At 44.6% G+C, this 22,797-nt stretch overlaps 1 protein-coding gene across 4 annotated transcripts in view; it reads left to right on the top strand.

Annotated features, from left to right (window-relative positions):
* TMEM170B (transmembrane protein 170B) overlaps positions 1 to 22,797 on the top strand; it is an 83,785-nt gene that overhangs the window by 30,377 nt on the left and 30,611 nt on the right. For 2 of the 4 annotated variants that reach the window (XR_007152224.1, XR_007152225.1), the window contains exon 3: positions 329 to 917. Coding sequence is in view for 1 of the 4 variants with exons in the window: in XM_047859121.1 (XP_047715077.1) it covers positions 329 to 459 (131 nt within the window). In the remaining 3 variants the exon portion in view is untranslated. Of the gene's footprint in view, positions 1 to 328; positions 8,369 to 19,670; positions 19,783 to 22,797 lie in introns of those variants that run through there. The other 2 variants (XR_007152226.1, XM_047859121.1) reach the window with 2 other exon arrangements.

Raw genomic sequence — 22,797 nt, 5'->3', positions numbered from 1 at the left:
CAAGTAGTGGTGATGTCTGGCCAGTTCAACGCCCAGGTGAGAGATTCCAATAGCAAATTATTCCTTTTCTATGAACCTGTTCGGTGCCTAGTGACAGCGTGTACTATAAATACGTATTTTACAGTTGAATAGGAAAATAAGAGGCCTGTCTTCCAGTTACGTGACGTGGTAAAGTGTGACTTTTGCCAGTCCCAGGGAAACTTCCGCGGACGGTTCACAAAATGAAAATGATCGATTGCTGAAATGCAAACACCGACGTCGCCGCGGAGCAGGGGGTCACGGAGGGAATGCGTGTGTGATCTTGTTTCTCTGCCCCTCTCTCGTCCAGGTGCAGCCGTCGCCGGCATCTACAGAGTAGCAGGGAAGAACATGGCCCCCCTGGAAGCGCTGGTGTGGGGCGTGGGACAGACTGTATTGACATTAATCATCTCCTTTTCAAGGATCCTCGCCACACTCTGAGGTTTCGGTGGGAATGTCTCACGTCACCGAAGGAAACAGATGTACAGCTTCTCAGAAAATGGCGTTGTTAACGGGCGGGAGTGAAATGGTACCCGAACGTGGAAGGAGCCGGGTCACAAGCGAGGGAAGGCCTTGAGCTGTGTGCAAAGATCGCCCTCTGGTGTTCAAGTGATTGCACTACCGCACTGCACCTTACGTGCCTCCGTCCCGGGCCAGGCGCATTACACTACCGGAAGCTACGAGAGGAAGCACCTTGTTTAGCTGCCAATCAGGTTAACACCGGTGTTGAATCACCGTTGTTAACAGTGTTGTGTTAAGTTACAGGGACGTTTGGAGGAATTGATACATGTGCCAAACTCCTCTTCTTCTTCTTTTTTTGTTTTTTAACATTGATCATGTGACAATTTGCAAGTGTAGATGTAGACGAGTGCTGTGAACCACATCCGACATGAATTCAGGTAACTAGTGAGATTTTTGTCGTGTAACGCTAAATCCCGTATGAGTGCTGAATACCGGATCATTTAATATGATAGGGAAATTACTTGATTTTTCACGTTGAGCGTTTCTGGGATTTAGGGCTTTAATATGTTTAGGCATTATTGTTATTTACTTTAATTTATGTGGAAAATAATACTTAATGGAAAACTAGCTAAACTCTCTTAAGGACTCAAAGTAGACCTGTAGGGTGCATCCTTTCCAGTCACTTAAATAACACTCTTTTAATAGTTTCCCTCCTACGAAACTATTCTGTTGATATGAATTCAGAAACTTTATGGGTCACACACGTTGATTGTAGTTTGTGTGTCATGAAAATATAATTTGAAATTTTTCTTATAACCTTTGTAAGAAAAGAAGTCTGAAATGCATGTTGCATTCTTTGACCCTTCTAAAGAAAGTTTTTGCCATGTGAGTCATGGAGAAAACATCTTTATAACTAGTATCTTGGTGGGATTATATTACTTGTTGCACATATCTTGATTTTTGACAAAACATACACAATCTTTAATCTTTCATTCTGGAGTATTAACTGTATTTAAAGAGTGGCCTAAATTAGGCTGTGAAAACAAAAAGCCTCATTTGTAGATAAGTAACAAGTAAGTTATATACGAAGAGTAACAAACTATCTTACTTTGGGCATGTGGTAACATGATTTCGCTAAGTAAAAATTGGGGTATATAGTACATAATTTTAAAATTTGGCAGTTAATCTCAGCATATCAGTACAGTCCTGAGCATGTAGTAGAGTGATTCTGTTGTTCAGTTCTTGTTTTATGCTATTATTTAAATTTACTAGAATGAAAAAGCCCTGAGCATACAACACTTTAAGAGATTCTGGCAAGATGTAATCGTTTTTAAGAGTACAGGAATAAGGGAAAACACAGAGCCTGGTTGAATTTGTCTCCTACTGAGATTTTTAAAAATACCAGGTATTCTTACAAATGTACTAACTCAAAAAGCCACTGCAGAAAATATCTTAAGGGCAATCCAGAAAATAATCTGCATACTCTAGCCTCACTGTTTTATAAATGATTTGGTAAAAAGTGGTTTTCTATTAGGTCCTGTTCAAATGTAAGAAATTCATTGCCCACACTACTTCTGTCCACCAAAAAGCAGAATATGTATGCATGATTTACCAATAAGGAGTTGGGGTAGGGGATACTTTTACCAGTATGGAGGCCAATTTGGGGGGTTTACTAATGCTGTGGCTTGGAAATCTGTTTTTAAAAAAACGAATAAGCAACTATGCATCCCTAGAGATCTTTGGAGTAAATCTTAAAATTGATTCTTTTTATTATGTACAAGCCTAGAATCATGTTCATGTGTTCTTTCTATTCCTGATGTTTTCCTAAATTAAATGTAGGCATACATTTCCCAAGTCGGTTTGATTTCTCCGTTTCTTTCAGACTTGAATTGTGTTCTTTACTTTGCCTATTCTGTCAATAATTTCAAGTGTTCATATTCTTTGAGAGGAATTACTGATAATGTGTTTACATTGTTTCAGATCTATCTACAAAATGGGTATTTATTTCAACATATGGTTATTTCATGATTTAGGAAAGTTATCATGGTAAGGGAATAGGGAACTCATGGTTTGGAATCCAAAATTAGCCACATTAAATCCATCAAGGTGTGGACCAAAGAGATTTTAACTCCTGTTTTTACTCTGGAATGGAAGTATAATTGGATGGAGAATAATTAGTCTGCAGCTGCCCCATCAGGTTGCTTTACGTGATGAAGTGTGTGTGTGTATGTGTGTGTGTGTGTGTGTGTGTGTGTACTTTGAAACATTAGGAGAGTTTTTGGTTTCTTTGCTGTTTTTAGTTCTTTTCGTTGGGATTTTGTGCAACTGTCCCTCTCTTGATGTTTTGAAATGCAGCTGAATAGAGTGAATTGATGAAATTGTCTTAATAGCTATTTCTATGGCGAGATTTTTTTTTAATCGGTTTTCCTACAGAGACAATAGACGCTTGATGATATGTATCTACACACACGTATATATCATTACATACATATATCTAAAGCTGCTATATATGAATATAGTCTAATTGGGAAGCTTTTGTTCAGTGAACGCTTTTCATGTTCTAGTGGAGAATTTTGTGTGTTTGTTCAGTTGAGTGATCTTTTAAATAGGTAAGGATGTGTGAGATTTTTGAATTTGGGGAAATTTTTCTTGGTTTAGTCATGCTGGAGACCCTTTTTAATGATATGACAGAAGCCCTTATTGATGTATTTGGGTGACACCTTCTTAAAATTTATATGGGATCTAGCAGTAAACTTTCTATGTGACATATGCGGGAAGGAAGGGGGAAATCCTTCAGCGTTTACACTCCTTATTTAAAAAAAAGTGTTTATTAAAATACCACTGACAGTGAAATCAGTTCCCCAAAGAAGAGACCTCTGGCCCAGTGCCCAAACAAATTCTTATTTAACAGACTGATGAGAACTGTCCATAGAGCAGAATTAATCAGGGGGGCGGAGCCATCTAAGCTACAAGTAATAAGTCACCCTTTTCAATGCAAGAGGTGCAATGAATCTGCACCTGAGGGGTGACTCTACTGGTTGCTAGGAGGAGGAGATTTCTGCACTGAGGGGTGACTCCTACTGGTTGCTAGGAGGAGGAACAGGAGGCGGCCCTGTTCGGTGTTTGCGGCTTAGTCTCTCTTACTCTGGATCTCAGTGGATACTGGCCAGTGTTATGGTTTATTACCCAGTATACTTTCTTAGTATTTGCAACGTAGGTTTCCACGGCCCAAAGTAAGGGTTTTGTCTGTACTTGAAGTGAGAGCTAAGGAGATGAGCTGCCCTGTATAGCATGCATTTGTGATATAAGGAAGAGGGGTAAGTTAAAATCAGTGTTGTCGAAAAGGTCTTTGTTAGAGAACATCTAACGAAGACATGAGCGGGGCCGCCATGTGAAGCCGACACTCACCAACTGACTCAATTTTGTGAATGTTTTTGGTGGATCTGCTGTCTTCAAAGCGCTGTGCTGAGTGTTTCCTGTAGTAAGTACAGGGATGACCGAGATGGATCCTGCCCTTGAGTCCTCCAGGAGCCAGCAAGATGATTACAAATCCTAAAAAGGTTGGGACACTTGGCTTCCCGAGTTTCGGTTTGAGAGCTTAAGTCCTGTTCCCTCCCCTCAAATTCTGTTTTTCCTAGCTTATCCACCAAAGGAAATATCTGCAACCGAGATCTCATTACTGGGGCAGAGTGGAGAGAATACTAGCCTCTAAGCCAGCAACATCGATTTCCATCCAGGGCACAGCATTCGTTGATGTTTTGTTCGTGAACGCAAAGCAGTACATGTCTGGTAGCAAATGACCAATAGATGGTCGTTAGAATTGTTTAATTACATTTTTTAATACCAACTGAATACGTTGTTTTATAAAATTCATCTGTTTTCTTCAATTTCCACCTTTTCCGTGCATATATTTTAAGAAGGAAACTAAAAAATGTCTCTTAATAATCTTGCTTCCTTTACCTCCTCTCCATCTCTCTCTCTTTAAAAGTTTTTAAAGTTTATTTATTTTGAGAGAGAGAGAGAGAGAGACAGAGAGAGTGAACAGGGGAGGGGCAGACAGAGAGAGAGAATTCCAAGCAGGCTCCACACTGTCAGCACAGGGCCCAATGCGGGGCCCGAACTCACAAACCGCGAGTTCATGACCTGAGCTGAAACCAAGAGTTGGATGCTTAACTGAGTCCCCCGGGCGCCTCCCTCTCCCCGTCTTGATTTTGAAAATCAGCAGATACTCCTCTAAGACCACTTCTGGGAGGTGGTGGTGGTGGAAATGGCCAGGACCAGCAGGGCTAAATTGCCAGTCGTGTTCACCACTAGTTAAAAGAGGAAAAGGGTGAGGGTAACCGGCGTTGACTCCTTTGCCTTATCCTACTCACTTCCCTTGGATCATTCAGGCAACATTCACTGAATCTCTCCCACCTGCAGCTTACTATCCTGGTAGGGATGGGAAAGGGTGTCCTTTAGGAGTCCCATCTTTCCAAGCTGCCGCCCTGGCCTTTGGGCTTCCTGTGTCGGAAGGAGAACTGGGCTTCAGTGCCTGCCAAGTCCTTCCTCCCACGGACCAAAGGTGCTCACGCCCAGCCTGTTTGTTTCCAACTTCAAGGGAATACTATTGCTTTTCATTTATGTCCACTTTATAATTCAGGAAGTCACAAGATGCTAAGAATATTGTCTGAAATATTCTCTAACGACTTCACTCTTGCTACTAAAATGCTTCCCTCTCAGAAAAGTCTTAATCAGAGTCTCTTCCGAGAGTCCTTACCTGCTTGTAAGATGTGAAGAACACGGAAAGTTAGGAAGAAATTCTGGTAGGCCCAAATTACGGGGAAGTTGGCAATAAACTTGCTGGGCAGCTGCATCAGTTGTTCCTTTTAAGAACCAGAGGTGAGACTCTCGGTGCTGACAGTTGGCTGGTCATCCGTCAGACCAGGTGGCTCATAATGTCCCCGAACTCCCAGTCCTTCTTATAACGTCTTGCAGGGAGACTCTTCAGGTGCAAAAGGACATTATTTGATTACAGATGAGAAAGTTTTTCAAGCACGTGGCAGCATTTTGTAGCAGCGGGGTGTTTAAAGATGGGAAGAAAAGCTGGGAGGTAACGCAGGAAAGCCTGGGTGCACGCGATGAACGCCCCTACGTGATGTGAACACAGCTCCCCCTTGTGTTAGGGTCGTAAACTACACTGTGTGAGTCAGTCTCCTGCACGTTGAAACATGCTGTTTCTTTATTTGTGAGGCTTAACTGGCCACAGAGCATTTGAAATCTAGTACATTTGTGTGTGTGTGTGTGTGTGTGTGTGTGTGCGCGCGTGTGTGGTAGGTTTTCCTTTCTCATGAAAGGGTCTCTGTTCGGTGTAGGCAATACAGTGTTTTTGAGGAGGCTGCTGAAATAGTTATCTAAAAACCTATCTGTGTATTTGTTTGGGGAAGTAGTGATTAACATACAAAGGATTTTCAGTAAATGTGGGGATGTACCAGTTAATATTTTATTAATGGACAGGAACGCCCACATTCTTTGAGTGAACTGAGCTCTGAGCTGTAACTGTCTCCTCTCCCGCGTTTAGAGGCCTCACTTTTACATTCTTTGCGGCCATTGCACGTATGTTGAACTTACATAATAACGCTTTCTGGATTTTGAGAACTAATTTTGAGTTTCTTAAAAACCTCCCTCTCCATTCCATACAGATGTCATATGTTATAGTTTAAACATACGTACGGTGCGTTCATAGACTCAAAAGAGCTGGTTTAGAAGAAAATGTTCTTAACACCTTATGGGTAGGTATGCAGCTGTAACCTTACCGAAAAATAAATGCTACAGGCAAGCCAAGAGAGCATGAACCTCTTACATGTTGTCTTAGATTACACTCTGCACCTATGTAGATGTTCCTTCAGTGGTAACATAACTGTCTCCTCTTGGGGAACGTCTTTAGGTGTGCAACTGAAACTAGAAAGCTGTGTCACACATACATATAGAAAGAGGAACTATAATTCACACTTACCATAACGGTAACACGTTTTCTCCTAAACACATACTGATAATTGCTAAAGATCATCTCTTGTTTTAGAGCCCTGTACGAATGAATATGAACTTGGTAGTATTGCTGCTGCTAAGTTACTCTTGTTTTTAAATGAAAATATTTGCACATCATCACTAAGTATCTTGGGGGAAGGAACATTTAAAAGTTTTCTCCACGGAGAGCAAAATAGAGGCACTTGTTGGAAAAGTAATTAAAAGTGATTTACTTTCAATACTGGATGAGTTGATGGTCTACACTTTCTTGGTATTTGTGATATCAGATGCATCTACGATGGAGAGATTTTTTTTTACAGTTTTGGCTCTCAACACACACACACACACACACACACACACACACATACACACACACGTGTGCGAGCTCTGTATATTTAGATGAACAAACAAAAGTGCACAGTATTTTTCATTTTAGTCCTATAACTTGGTAAAATTTGTAGGATTCTACCATGAAGTATTAACCCCTGACTCTACTCATTCTAGGACAAGGGGATCAACTTCACGTTCACCAACAAAACTGTCTTGATTTAAATAACAAAAATATAGTTTACCCGAGAGGTATTAAAAACTCACTTTCAAATTGTGTTAAGTCTCAGACCACCGATGAATCGTTTAGCAAAACAGTCCAGTTTTTAAAAGCTAAATGATGCGTTAGTGCCTTGCAGTTAAGACACGTTTGCAAAGTGAATGTGGCAGGATTCAGGATTGGCACATTGTCACTGGAGGCTTAGCGGTTAGGGACGGCGTAATCGAAATTACTCCTCGTGGTTTGTAAAGATCAGCCATTTTGCCGTTGACTCTGACAGATGACAGTTCTTCTCATTACGCTTTCGTGATGTGCTATTGGTCTGTATCTTTTTCTTTTCTACAAGAAAGCTTGAGCTGGAGAAAAATGTAGTCCAGACAAGTTAACGTGGGATTTTAAAATTTAGTTTTGTTGGAAACTCGAAATTCTGGTGTGAGCCGTGTCAGTTTTATACTGTAGTTCAAGGGCAGACACTTTATGTAACCTTTAGGCATACGTTTACCATCAGGGATTTATTTTTACTATAGAAATACTTAATGTACTGTGAAGTTCAAAGACGGGAAGGATACATGTTGAACGGGGTAACGCACAAAAACAAAGGCATACGTGATGAAGTACCCTACATTATGTGAACACGGTCTCCCCCTTCTGTTAAGACTGTAAACTACACTGTATGAGTATGTGTTTGTATTGTGCATGTTTACATAATACGTTTAATTTTGAAGGATTATTTTCAAGACTATGTTTATGTATAATACCTAACAAGCTGTAAATATTGTATACTATTGATTTTTAATTTTATATAAGCAATTTTTTTATTTCCCAATTCATGTATAAATCTCATTGTGTACATAGCGTAATTTCCTGGACAACACACATTTTGCAGCGAACTTGAATTATCTCAATTGTGGTAAGCATCAGGTTAGCCTTAGAGATGTCGGTCTTGGTTTTAAATTCTTTTTCACCACTCATTTTCTTCAAAGGGCAGCAATAAACTTAACATGTGAGTTATTTGTGACTATAGAAAGTTGGTCTGCAAAGACAAGACCGAGGTTCCAGCCCATTGCTTTCAAGAAAAGATGCACAATTAGTATCATCCACTGTCTAATCACAGGACCGTTTCCGAGGCCCATGTGTCTCTCCTCTTTGTAATAGACAGGGCGAACCCTTTCCCGACACACACATGAAACAGCTGTTAAAAGCAACTCCAGAACTTCAGTGTTGTCATTACATGAAATTTACTGGATTAAAAATTTGTAATATACAGTATTTTAATAAAATTTCTGTATTCAATTTCATGCACTTATATATAAATAAACCTGTCTTTAAAAGCTTTATGGGGTGTTTGACTGTTGATGACAGAGCTTTTCAACTCACTCCCTGTAGTCACGAATGTTTTCTCGTACCCTCCTGTCAGTTCTTCTGGGCCGGTTCTGCGTGTGGGTTTTGGAGGGGCACCGAAAAGTAAGCGAGAGGTCCTAAAGACAAACTCGGCTGACTTTATAGTTTTGCCTAGGACCAGCTGGAGGCCACGTAAACATCTTCTTCTAAGAACGATTGTCTTGAAAGGCACACTATTGCTTTTGTTAATAAATGGCTACCACTTACTGAGTGCTTATTATCGGTTCAGATACTTCACGTTCATTCTTTAACACTTTCCGGGGATTCTTTAAGTGGATTACTAAGGTTTGCTATGGCAGTCCTTCACAGACAAAGCATTTGAGAAACTTCTCAAGGTCGCACAGCTAAAAATGCTATGCCGGGGTTTTCTTACTCTATTACCTATTGTTTCTGCACTGTGCTATATTGGTTTCTACAGAGCATTCTGGGAGCTCCTACCTGTAGTAAGATAAAAATCTCATTCTTGACCAAGACCAGATGGCATTCTGGGGATTTGAAAAATTATCGACTCAGGATTTGTATCATCAAATTTAATGAATATTTTGAATTTTTGTTAGGGATTTCTAGGGGCGAGGGCTAGGTACCCAATTAGGCTCATCTGTTCTCCTGCCTGAGAAAAGATTGGGACCAACAGAGCCAGTCACTGTAATTGTTACAAGCCCCGCGGGAGTAACAGCTAGCTAACGTGAAAAACTGTGCCAGCAGGGGCGCCTGGGTGGCTCAGTCGGTTAAGCATCCGACTTTGGCTCAGGTCATGAGCTCATGGTTCATGGGTTCGAGTCCGGCTCTGTGCTGACAGAGCCTGGAGCCTGCTTCGGATTCTGTGTCTCCCTCTCTCTCTGCCCCTTCCCCGCTCGTGCTCTGTCGCTCTCTCTCTCTCAAAAATAAATAAGCGTTGAAAAAAAATTTAAAAACTGTGCAAGCAAAGTGGAGGTGAACTTTCTTTTTCACGTACACTGACATATTCATGTAATTACTGAATTGAAATGTACTTTATTTTTTCTAGATAACTTTTTCATTCAACCATAAGAATTGTAATATTATTATTCCCTTCCATCTTAAAAAAGTTCTTGAGCAAAGTATAAATCTTGAGATTAAAAAGACATTTTCAGGGCGCTTGGGTGACTCAGTGCGTTGAGCAGCCAACTCTTGATTTCGGCTCAGGGTTCCTGGGATCGAGCCCCGTGTTGGGCTCTGCGTGGAGCATGGAGCCTGCTTGGGATTCTCTCTCTCTCTCTCTCTCTCTCTCTGTCTCTCTTTCTCTCTCTCCTCCCCCTTCCCTCTCCCCCACTCGTGCTCTCGCTCTCTCTCTGTCTCTAAAAATACAAGACATTTTCATTTTGATTCTATTATCTTTGGCTCTTGAAGCATTTTTATAAATGGGTAAACTACCTTTGGGAATTTCGCTATTTACCAAGCATGGAAGAGAAAATGTCAGTTTCAGATTTATTGCCATGGGTGCAGAACAAGAGCAGAAGGAAAGCTAACCTGGGGGAAGGATGCTCAGTTATGACACTGAGCTCCATGACAGAGAATGGGTCGGGGTCGCACTTGTGGAGGAAGACTAGCCCAGACTTACTGAATAGGTACTTAATGCCACCCATATTTTAAAGTTGAACCCTTGTTAATTCGTTTTAAGGTACAGGGAGAAAGGTTAGCGGGACCTGTTGACAGATCTTTGAGGAGTAGAATTTGGGTTCACCTCCAGTTTCTAAGGGAATCTTAACAGAAGAATCTTCCCCATTCCACTGTGCTTGTTGATCTGCCATTAATTTCTCCATTATTCGTTGTTATCAGACATCTTTCTTTCGGCCAGTTTTGTGAAGAGCCTTCAGGCTCAGAGAATCCTGGGGACGGATTGGCAAGATGGAATCCCATCAGTTGGTTTTCTTGCGCAGCGAGAGTTTCATCACTAGGTGGCGCAGTGGTTCTATCTTATTTTCCCTTGCTTTTGTCTTCGCCATTACCTGCAAACTCCACCGGCGCTTTTGGATTCCTTTCCGTAGGATACATCTGATGTTCATTGTTTCTGAAAAAAATACGCGTGAGGAAATTAAATATGAGAACAATAAAGAGCTACAGGTTATCGCCAACCAATTTAACTTGCCAGAGAACGTTAAGATCGCGTTCAGGGGTTATTTGCAAATCAGAAAAGCACATTAATTGTACGATTTTGGTAAGTCATCAGTCTGGACCTTGATTTATGTATTTTTCTCAAATTTGTTATTCTGACTCTTAACACAAACATTTTTTTTTTTTTTTAATCTAATAGCCAATATTGTAGTAAGAGTTACAGGGTTGGTCAACTTGTTGGAAAAAAAAAAAGCAAATACACCAGCGTAACGCTATGGGCCTTGTATCATGAGACTCGGTTTAAAATTCCTGCTCTGCCATTGAGTATTTGAACTTGGCCAAGGGTTTTCACTTCTGTGACCTTTAGTTCTCTCATGTTGCACATGATGGGTGCTCAGCACTCTGTCCCATTGGCTTCTCCCTCTTGTGTACTGAGTGCACCAGGAAGGGGATGTCCTTCTAGACTTTGTGCTGAGTTTTGGTAGTAAGCCCGGCTAGCTATGTATTTCAAAGTCGGAGCCGGATTCTGTTTGCGTACAACACAGTGCATTTCCAGAGAGGGCTTCCTTCACGTTGAAACTGTCCCACGGAACCGTGTGCTGCTTTGGCAGCAATCTGCTGAGGGAATTTTTCAGAAACATACCTCAGTAGCAAAGAGCCTGGTTAGGAAGAAAAAAAAAAAAAAAAGAAAGAAAGAAAGAAAGAATGGCTAAACTTGCCCAGCAAGCAAATTCCTTGCATTCCACAAACCAAATACGTACAAGATGAGGAAGCCAAAGCAGCCAACATAAATTAAATCCCTCCCCCACCCCACCGACGATGGCTGTGACTCTCCTGTCAGCTGTGCCCAGAGCCCTCAGATCCTGTTGTGAGCGGGGGTTCGTGGCTTTGTTTATTGTTCTGCAAAGACAGCCTGTAGTTCAAACTCAGGGAAGTGTCGGTCTTTTCAGCTCTAGAGTTTCGGACCTTAAGAGCGCAGAGGGAGGGAGGCAAACCATAAGAGACTCTTAAATACAGAAAAGGAACTGAGGGTTGATGGAGGGGAGGTAGGGGAGAGGGGAACATGGGCGATGGGCCCTGAGATGGGCCCTTGTCGGGATGAGCACTGGGCGTTGTAGGGAAGCGGTGAACCACGGGAATCTACCCCTCAAACCAAGAGCACGCTTTACACGCTGTTATGTTAGCCCATTTGACAATAAATTACATTAACAAAAAAAAAAAGCCTCCTTACACAGGGTGGTCTGCAGAAGCCATGCAGAGAAACATGCCCCTGCGCTCAGAGTCCTTGAGAAATCGAGACCGAACTTCAGCGACCAGAGAAGGTACCAACCAGATTTTCATAAAAAGACACGTCTCCCCTTCCCTTTGCTTATTTTTTTTTCCGCGGGAATTGGCGTTGGTGGGTGAGCCCAACTTGGGATACAAGACACTTGTGTTATCTTTGATGCCGCCAACAGGAGGAGGGACAGAGATGGTGGGAGATGTAGGGCTGAGGGAGGGACATTTTTGAGAGACTGGGGACTTTGGAAAGCTCTGTGCAGATTGACTGACTGGGAAGGGATCAGATCTGGGACTTCTCCCCGGTTCTGACCCCTCGGGCACATGAGGCCCCATCTCTCTATGCCAGTTTCTTCTGGAAACAGATCAGCTTCTGTTGTCTTCTCTTAAATGCAGGTTGAAACTTTCAAGGGGGCAGCATCAGTATAGATCCATCATTCACAGACTTTCACAGACCCAGATGACTTTGGAATCACGAATTTGACATTTGCCATATCATATCTGTTGTAGTTCCAAGCTTTAGTTCATCTTTAGATTTCTTATTTGGAGCTTGTTTAACTTGGGAGGCTTTTTGCAAGATGAATGAGAAGGGATGAAATTTTCAAATCTAGAGGTGCCTGGGTGGTTCAGGCAGTTAGGCGCCCGGCTCTTGATTTTGGCTCAGCTCATGATCTCGCAGTTCATGGAATTAAGCCCTGCATCGGGCTCTTCATGCTGACAGTGGGGAGCCTGCTTGGGATCTTCTCTCTCTGTCCCTCCTCTGCCCGCCCATGTGCATGCTCTCTCAAAATAAAAAACATTTGTCGGGGCGCCTTGGGTGGCTCAGTCGGTTGAGCGTCCGACTTCGGCTCAGGTCATGATCTCACGGTCCGTGGGTTCGAGCCCTGCGTCGGGCTCTGTGCTCACAGCTCAGAGTCTGGAGCCTGCTTCAGATTCTGCGTCTCCCTCTCTCTCTGACCCTCCCCAGTTCATGCTCTGTCTTTCTCTGTCTCAAAAATAAATAAACATTAAAAAAAATTAATTAATTAATTAAAAAATAAAAAATAAATAAATAAAAATAAAAAACATTTGTAAAAAAGAAATTTTCAAACCTGAAGTATAACATTTTTTTACAAGTATTTGGAGGAAATACGTAAACCCTTATTATTAATAAGATAATCTTTAAAAAAAATTTTTTTTTGATGTTTATTTACTAACTTTTGAGAGAGAGAGAGAGCATAAGTGGGGGAGGGTCAGGGAGAGGGAGACACAGAATCCGAAGCAGGCTCCAGACTCTGAGCTGTCAGCACAGAGCCCAGCGTGGGACCCGAACTCATGAACCTCAAGATCATGACCTGAGCTGAAGTCAGACGCTCAACCGATTGAGCCACCCAGGTGCCCCTAGGGTAAGCTTTATAATAATGTTGATATTCAACTTTTACTCTGAAACCATTTTTCACACCTATGATCTCACTTTATCCTCATAATTTGCTCTTATTTGAGGAAAAGATAAAATGCTTTAATTTTTTTAAATGTCTTCTTCTTCTTCTTTTTTTTTTTTTTTTTTAAGTCAAAGCCATTTGCCTGAATAAACACAGGTATTTTATGGGCAGCTCTTTGGACGAATGCTGATAAGAGCAGACTGGGAATGGCCACAGCATCCTCATTGCCTGGAGTTAGGTAATCCTCAGAGACCCAAAGAGATCCCCTTGAAAACTGATTACTTCTTGGATAACCCACGACTAGCTCATTCTTCTTCCACAATGCTTTGGCTTAAGACATTTTAAGAAAGGATGCAGAAGGCCCATATGTATTCACTCGAGACCTTATTGGGGAGTTAACCTGTTCTCTTCCATCAGAAATATCTCCCTTGTGATGAATGTGTTTAGTCCTAAGACTCACGCACCAGTGTTGATAGAATGCTCATGTCAGTAGAAGTGCCGTCATCTTTAACTAAGGTTTTCCCAAGAGTTAGCTCAACCAAGCAGGCCATGACTTTCATAAATAAAGTGGCGTGATTGTCAAAGATTCTTGATTCACCTTAACGGGTTCAACGCACACCACAAATTACCTGGACTGGAAAAGTTGCCACGTCAAAGCAAAACATTGAGTCTTCCTAGACATTTTGCTTTCAAAAGAGACACAAAGACAAAGGTGTAGTTTGGGTATCATAGGGATGGGAAGTAGGGACATCCGTGCTCCAGGGACATCCGTAGATCAGGGCCTGCAGGATGTCAGCAGTGGGCTCATTGGCTCTGATAGGAAGAGTTGACAGCACGAATCAGAATTAAGTGAACACATATCCACCCGTGACATCAGGAATCCGTTTGTGGCATTTGAAACAGCGTTGGGAAAATTATGAAAAGCTTGAACCAAAATTTAGATTACAACAGTGCCCATAAATAAAGATAGGCTCAACATTCTGTCAGCTCCTTCACATGGGAGGAAACAAGAGGCAGAGATCATAAATCAGTGAATAAGTCCCAAGGAATTTTTGCCTGACATTGAAATTTGCACCACTTTACAAATATTTTATCTCTTAAAGCGTTTCTTTCTCAAATGCACATCAACTGTCTTCACTCGCCGCCGTCTCTGGAAGGGGGGCAGAAGTGGTCCAGTGTCAAAGGATTTCTTTACGTGCAGAATACAGAATTGAGATGGATCAAGAAGATAAGATTTTTTTGGCAAAAGAATAGTCCCCGAAAGTTTACAAAATAAGCCCTTGAAATAGGTTTTGTCATGGGGGCGCCTGGATGGCTCAGTTGGTTAAGCGTCTAACTCTTGATTTCAGCTCAGGTCACGATCTCACGGTTCATGAGTTCGAGGAGCCCCGTGTCAGGCTCTGCACTGAGTGCGGAGCCTGCTTGGGATTCTCTCTCTCCTTCTCTCTCTGCCCACTCCCCTGCTCTCATGGGCACGCATCCTCTCCCCCCCCCCCCTCAAAATAAATAAAATAAACTTAGAAAAAAGAGAAAGAAACAGGTTCTGTCATAGGATCAGGGCTTTTTCCGTATGCTGAAATGAGAACAATCAAGCTAGAAATAACTAAGAATTTTTTTTTTAACTATCCATTTAGTGTCTTTATTGTTAGAACATATCCGATGTCCACTTCAGAAATACATCAAATCGTTTGGGAAGGTTCCAGTTTTTGGATGTGCACCTCAAAAAGAGTTCTGCGGTTATCTTGGCTGTGGATAATTCAGCCTGGACTTCTTTTGTCCAAAGCTACCAATAACTTGGGCTTTTAAAAAATATTTATTTATTTATTTATTTATTTATTTAATATGTAATTTATTGTCAAATTGGTTTCCATACAACACCCAGTGCTCATCTCAACAGGTGCCCTCCTCAATACCCGTCACCCATTTTCCTCTCTCCCCCACCCCCCCTCCATCAACCCTCAGTTTGTCCTCAGTATATTTAAGAGTCTCTTGTGGTTGGCCCCCCTCCCTCTCTGTAACTTCCCCCCCCCTTCCCCTCCCCCCTTCTGGTCTTCTGTTATAACTTGGGCTTTTCATACAGTAAAACTTTGGTGAAATAAGGCCCAATCTCTCTAAAATTTCCCAGTCTTGCAGTTTTTTGAGCCACAAGGAAACATGGGTTTCGCGTAAATATAAATAGCATTTATTACGTGTGTTCCAAACATCGCTAATTGGGAGAGGCTCTTGAGAAAAAGAATTCCCTGGACAAGTAAGTGATAAAACTTGCCTCTGTATTCCTGACTTGGAGAGTCACAACTCACACAAGCATATTAAGTAAGGACTTTGCAAAGCTTTAAGAACCCTATTTGGCTTTGCCTCGTTGCCGTGAATGTTCTGAAAAGTGTCTAAGGCAATAAGAAGAAATCTCACTGGCTGATTCTGTGGTCTTCTGGAAGGCACTTCCAACCATTTTTAAATTTCTACCTGGTGGGGGGCGCCTGGGTGGCTCTGTAGGTTAAGCATCCGACTTGGGCTCAGGTCATGATCTCGAGGGGTGTGGGTTCCAGCCCCGGGTCGGGGCTCCATGCTGACAGTGTGGAGCCTGCATGGGATTCTCTGCCCTTCGGGGGATTCTCCCTCTGTCTCTGCCCCTCGCTCACTCACGCATCCGCTCTCAAAAATAAAAATAGAACTTAAATAAAGAAATTTTTTTCTACCTGCTGTGCTCATCCCAAAGATGTCTGCCTCCATCACACTAAATATGAAGTAGAGTTTTAATATCTGAGTTTTAACCTAAGTTTTTGATCCCCACCACCCAGTGCCGCTCCTTGCTGGCTTCCGGTATATGCCGACCTTCCGATTCCTGGTCCTCCTCCCCGTCTCTGGCCGTGGGTACCTTCTGGGCCTTACGATGTCACGTTTGCCAGATGTATGTCAGGCACTTCCTAACCTGTATGTCCTTCTGGGGCTTCCCTGTCCCCAGTCCCCTGGCTGGCATTTACTCTCCGTGACCTACTCATATTCAATGGGGCCTTCATGTAAAATTCAAGGTTGCATCTGGCAAATGTCAAGCGAGGGGGGCAGGCTAAATGTCACAGCGTTGCCAGGGGCTGGGAAGGTCAGGGGCGGCTTCGTGAGGAGGAAAAGGATGCACAGGGATAGTGCAGGGGGAAGAAGAGTGGAAACCCAGGTGGCGATCGGGATGTGCAAGAGAGTTGCAGACAGGTGTGGGGGAAGCAGGAGGCAGCAGAAGGTAGGGCTGGGAGGCTAATGGACACCACACGGAAGAGCCCTGAACTGGGGCCATGAACTTGAATTGTATCCTCTAGGCAGAGGGAGCCACGGAAGCTTTCCGAGAACGGCTATAAAAGCCCATCTGCAATGAGAGGGGAGGAGAGGGGTGGGGTCCTGGCGCCTTCCCATCCTTCCTGTGTCTGCTTCTAGCTCCTGGACGGCAAGAGCGAGGGCTTTGGGTCCGAACCCTCCACCGCGTCCCTGCTAGTTTTGCCACTTAACGTATGGTCTTGGGAAAATGACTTCCTATCTCAGAACCTCAGTTTCCGCACGTGTGAAACGATTTCAAGCTACCTCGTCGGGGACTAGTTCTTGTCGGGGGGACGAGTTCAGGCCTCGAAAAGGGACTGGGCTCTGGGAATAAACCACGGCTCCAGATGTAGCTGGGGAAGCCGTGCACCTGGCCAGCGTCTGCAGCTTGCACAGCCCCGTTTTCCAGAGACGTCGATGGGCGTGCTGGCCCGCGGGACCCCCTGAGCCCGCACAGCCCTAAGGGCCCACGGCAGAGACAATCCTGCTGCTGCGGTATTTTTTCCTCATGAGTTGCTGTGTTAGTGCGGTTGCCCAGGAGCCCCTCCACTCTCTGCTTTCTACATTAGCAGGAGAGGCAGCCTGAGCTGTCCTTAAGAGAAAAGCGGCCACCTGGGCTGGCTCTGGGGGATGACTTCTTAAAACCCGATCTGCCCAGTTACCTCCCATGCAAAGGAGACAGTCAGAGGGAGGTGAAACCAATTGACCCCGACCTGGCAGTTTTTGCCGAGAACTGGAACACTGAAATTCCCTCGTGGCTTTTCCCTTCCTTTTTTTTCTGAAGTTCGTTAGCCGGGGGAGGGACTGCCGGATGGGAATTGTCTGTAATAGCTCTCACCCGGCCACGACTTGGGGCCCAAGGTGTTGCGAATAAGCGAAAGTAGGCTCTAGTCGGTGAGGGTTTATTTTAAACAAAAGACACTTCGTAAGTAGTTATTAGCAGCCAACATTTTACGTTCCTTCTGTCCTTACCCTGTCTCTCCCCCCATCGGGATTTTTCTAAAATTGGTTTTAACCCCTCACCCCAGACTCTCACTTTCTGGAACTGAAGGCCTCCTCTTACTCTCTCCTCATGTGTAGCTTCTTTATCAAGTCCCTTTGGTCCCTTTATCGAGTTCTTTGGTCCCTTGTTCCCGCTCCTGTGTGTCTGACACCCTCCCAGCATGGCACCCAACACTGTAGCCTATGGGGTGAGGGGAGCTGTGCCCGGACTTGGTCTTGAGGAACTTCAGTAGGCTCTGAGTTATAGGGGAAAAGCCAACGGAGAAGGAGGGAAAGATAAGAGAGACAGAGATGGGGATGGAGGGAGGGAGAGTGAGGGAGGGAGGGAGGGAGAGAGAAAGAAAGAAAGGGAGAAAGAGAGGAAGGGAGGCAGAGAGAGAAATGGAGGAGAGAGAGGGAGAGAGAAGGAGAGAGAGAGGAGAGAGGGAGAGAGATTGAGAGAAAGGAGAGGCAGAGAAGGAGGGAAAGAGAAGGAGAGGGGGAGGGAAGGAGGGAGAGAGAGAGAAGGAAAGAGAGAGCGGGAGGGAGAGGAGAGGAGGAGTGAGAAGGAGAGAGAGAGAGAGAAGGGAGGGAGAGAGAGACAAAAGGAGGGAGGGAGAGAGATTGTTGGGGCAAAGTCTCAGAGGAAAGCAGGAAAGAGAGGAGATAGCCTTTATTAGGTCGCACATGGTGGGAGAGGGAGAAAACATTGGCCTTATAAGGTGTCTCTTGCAATGATATGGAAGAAAGGGATAGAAGACTGTGTGTGTCTTCAGGAAAGTAGGTACTGTTGATACAATATCTGTATCACCTTATTAGGAAATCACCAGACACACCCTCCCAGTGGAGAATGGCAATCTCTTTGCCTTTAAGAAGGAAGACCCTTGGAGCTTGGGTTGGGTCTTGCTTAGTTCAGTGATCTCACTCGGGCCCCGGATATGCCTGTTGACTGCGCATTTTCTGGTCTTGTGGGGCCCGGGGTAACTTTCATAAAGAACATTTCAAGTCGACATTTTCATTCTTGTGTGCCCCCAGAAGCCCAAATCCCGCTAAAATTTTACAGGCTGTGTTTTGTCTCATCAACGTCCCTACTGATTAATTGCATTTATAATGAAATATCAGATCTTTCAAATGAGCTCGATACCAGCGGGATTGTTAGAATATCTTTGTGGATTTATAAATAGGTATTTAGGGGCCTTCAAACGCTAGGCAAGAAGCAAACTACACAGAGCTGGATCAATAAATAGTTTACGGAGCAAATCATTTGTTTACAGTGTAAACTGGTAGAAAGTTCCTCAGGAATGGTCTCCGCAGTAGGTGCACAGAACATTTTTCTCTGTTTTATTACAAACATTAAACAGCTTAAAGCTGCACTAAGACCTTGGGGATCCATTAGAGACATATGTTACGAGCCGTAGATTTAGATAACAGTATCCTATCAATGGAAGTTTCTTGAATTTGACAACCACTGTGGTTACCTGAGAGGGTAGCTTTGTTCTCGGGCAAACACTGGTGTCCTCAGAGGTAAAGGGACGTAATGCGTACAATCTGCCCTCAAGTAGTTTAGGAGAAAATATATGAGGATGGGGGGTGTCTGGCTTCACGGATTTCACAGGATTCTTGCTGACCTTGGACGGTGCAGAGACAAACACAGAAGCCCAAACGTCAAAGCCTAGTTGAGAAGAGAGTTCAGGAGAACCTGGACTTGAGTTTGGTCCAAGAGAACTTCTGTCAAATGGCCAGCAGTGGTTTACAGAAAGAACAACGTGAATTGAGTTGAATGACAAGAATGAGTTACTCTCTGCAATTAGCTTCTTTTACTCTGTACACCCTTTACTGCCAAGGCTGACCTTGACCAAACTTCAGTTAGGCTCCTCTGAGCCCTCTTTTCGACTAGGCCTCCAAATTGGCCCCCTTCCTGGATTTGGCCCTCCCAGCCCAGACTTCGCAAAGAATCCTGCGAGGTCATCTGGCAAGAGTGCCCTCATCTTGACATGTCCTCTGAGTAATATCGACCCACCCCTCCCCTCCGCCCTCGCTCCTTGGGTATAAATCCTCATGTGTCCTTACCTTATTCAGAGTGGAGCCCAGTCTCGCTCTCCCTTCTGCAATAGTCTTGGGGAAAAAGAAAAGCTTTCATACCATTTTAACAAGCATCCGAATAATGTTCTCCTTAACAGCACATCTTGGGTCCCAGGTCTTATTTTTTATGGAAATGCTGAGACAGCTCCCAGCTTGGATGGAAGTGCTTATGGATCTAACAGAGAGAGGGAGTGTTCCATGGGAAGACAGGCGTGCAAACAAGTAAATGGCAAGTTAAGAGCTGTAACGGTGGTTGGAATCAGCTGCTGTGGGAATCCAGAAGACAGGAGCATTTACCCTGAGCAGGTAAACTGAGCTGTGTACTAAAGAAGAGGCAGAATTTTGCCAAGTAGAGGCACAGAGGCAAGAATATTCGAGGAGGAGAACTTTGAATGGGGTTCTTCCATGTCTTGGCTCAAGCAAGTAATTCCGCTGGTAGGGACTCCAGGTACTATTTGGGGGTCCCCCTCAAATCACTGAATGGGGCGCTCAGCTGCTATGTCTACCCTTGCGGGGTCAGGTGCACGGGCATCTGGAGACCCTGCCCCAAGGGAAATGCTCATTTCCACGGCCCACATGCAACAGCGCCCTGCCCTTGCTGCTATAAAGGGATTTACTAAAAAGGAACTTTGGCCCTGTGGTTTTAAAGGTCAAAGGAATGTTTCTCTCTTCCTTTAAAAATAAAATCTTTCTTTTGGTTCTTCTGGAAGTTACGGAGAAGACCGAAGGGGGTGAAGCAGGGAAGGAAGAAGGACAAGAGACATTTGGCACTGGAAAATGACTGGAAAATGACTCCCTGCGTGTGGAAAATGTTTTAGTAGTTTCTCCGAGGCAGGACTTGAAGCAAAGAAATCATGCAGAAAAGCACATGGAAAATCAAGCAAAATATTTTTAGCTAGTTGACCTTTTTTGTAAGGGTAGTATCTCCTTTATAAGGAAAAATTACCCGAAGAATGTTCTGGTACTAATAGTTGGAAGGGAGGCCAGAGCGGGAATAAGCCAGAGGTAAAAATAACCAAGTTCATGGTACACGTTTGTGGGGCCTGGGGGAGCAGCACCCCATCTTTCTGAACTGGGTGATACTGGGGCTCTGTTCTTGCATCTGGTGTTACTGCCTCCCTGGCCCTGCTGGGACGTGTCTCAGAAGCACGGCTCCGTTCTCAAATGTTCCCTTCCAGCTCCCTCCCTCCCTCCCTCCCTTCCTCTACTCATTTTTCTTTACTGTGTTCAGGAAAGGGCAGCACCTGGGAGGTGGTCTTGAGAACACAGTCGTGAGAGTCACAATGGCCTGAACTTGAGTCCAGGCTCTGCCTACTCCATGAGTGGCCTTGGGTAAGTTACTTAACTTCTCCGGGCTTCCGTTTCCTCATCTGCAGGCTGGGAAGGATGGTACTACCCACCTCACAGGGTGGCTGGGGATGGTTAAAGGAGAGAACAGTACGAGGGAATTCTCAGGACAGAGAGGGGAGCTCGGTAGAAACCAGACTGACCGGCCGCTCGAGGGGAGAGGAGTAGGAGATAAGCCAGCTGCTGGGGACGCCCCATCCGGCTCTCATTTGCCTTTCGTGCTTTCTGGGTTCATGCCAGCACGCCCTGGCTTTACTCTCTTGTACCTGGGTGGATTGCTCTGACAGAATAAACTCTGAGCTAATCCCACTCTGGGTTCGGCCACATCCTCTGCTAACAGGTTCTTGCTCAAAATCCGCCACTGGCCCTGGAACAAAGCCAACGCCGAGTGAAATTATGACGCATATGGGCCTTGGCTCTGCTCTTGTTTTGTTTCTGCTCCTCTCTACCTCCTCTTTCTAAAGGTTTCTCTAAAGGTCTTCCCTGTCCCCAGTACCCAGGGGTCTTGCTGTCTAGACGCCTTTACTGAAGCACCCTGTCCAGTTCCGTCTTCTTCCTCGTTTTCCAGAATGGCTTTTCCAGGCAGCCTGCCCCTGCTGTCATTTTTTGGGACAGGAGATCCACAGGTGACCAATCCACGAAGGTGACCGCATGAACGGCATCCTTCTTTTCCTGGGGCCTGTCATCTCATTTTGATGTGGAAGGCACACCTCTTCCAGGGAAATGGTAGGCGCACATTTCCGGCACCCCCCCCCCCCACCCAGTTATACCCATCACGTAGGAATTCCTTTCTCCCTTGCAGTTAGGTTGGCTCCAGCCACACCGGGGTCGGGACTCTCAAGAGACCCGCAGCCGCATAGAGGGCCGCAGGGCCGAAAGCCAGACAGGTCACAAAGCAGAGGTGGGAGTGTGGACAGGCCATCCTGAGACAGTGATCTGGTTGTACCGGGGCTTTTCTGAGTCCAACTTTGCTGCTTGGAACAATTCTTGGAATGGATACAAAGTCTTTTCCTCTTCTCGGAAAGTCTCGTTGAACTCACCAGGGCGGCTGGAAAGGAGTGACCCTCCAGGGTTTGCGTGCTGGGATTTCAAGGGCTCTGAGGGGTCTAGATATTCCGTGTATATTAACATTCTTTCCTCTTGAAGTGGGTAGGGATTTCCAAGCCCTTTTTTTCCCCAAACCTGCCAAGACCCAGCCTCACCTCTAATGGCCCTCCTATCTGACCCTCTCACTCAGCCTTGACCTTGGCCCATCCAAGGGGGCCCCCTCAGCCCCCCTCACCTGCCTGCTTTCTTTGCTTGTCCTTTCCTCCTTCCTCTCCCCTCTTTTAAGGAACGACCTTTTCCTCTGCCTTTTGAAGGCCAAAGCCCTAGTCTCTGACCTTGACGTTGAGTCCTCCTGCAAACCCCACTGACTTGATTCTATTATCTGTGCCTTTTCCTGTTTTGTCTTGTGATGCTCTCCCTACACATGACTACGAATAGTCTCACGTGTGTGCAGTCTTCTCGAAGGGGAAAAACCTATGCCCCTTCCTCCTTTGAGAGGCTACAAGCCTCCCTCTCCCTGCCGACGACAAAGGGCTTAGAGGTGGCATTTGCACCACAGCCCGCTCTTGCTGAGCTCACATCCTCTCCCTGACTCCCGCCTCCACAGGCCTCCAGGATGCCGAGCCCAAAACGCTCTGGGTCACTGTCCTTATCCTCATCTCATCCCTGCTATGCTGTCATATCCCCTTCCTGAAACTTTCTCTTTCCCCATTACAGTGGTGCTTCTCCACTGTGATTTTTTTCTCTAACTCTCGAGATCATTCTGTTTTCTCTGCTGTGTTCTCTTCTCTCTTCCTCCTTCTCAATGTACAGTATCTGTCCTGGCATACA

This window comes from Prionailurus viverrinus, chromosome B2, assembly GCF_022837055.1.
Source record: "Prionailurus viverrinus isolate Anna chromosome B2, UM_Priviv_1.0, whole genome shotgun sequence".
Lineage (NCBI taxonomy): Eukaryota > Metazoa > Chordata > Mammalia > Carnivora > Felidae > Prionailurus > Prionailurus viverrinus.
This window is presented reverse-complemented; position numbering and strand designations above follow the sequence as displayed.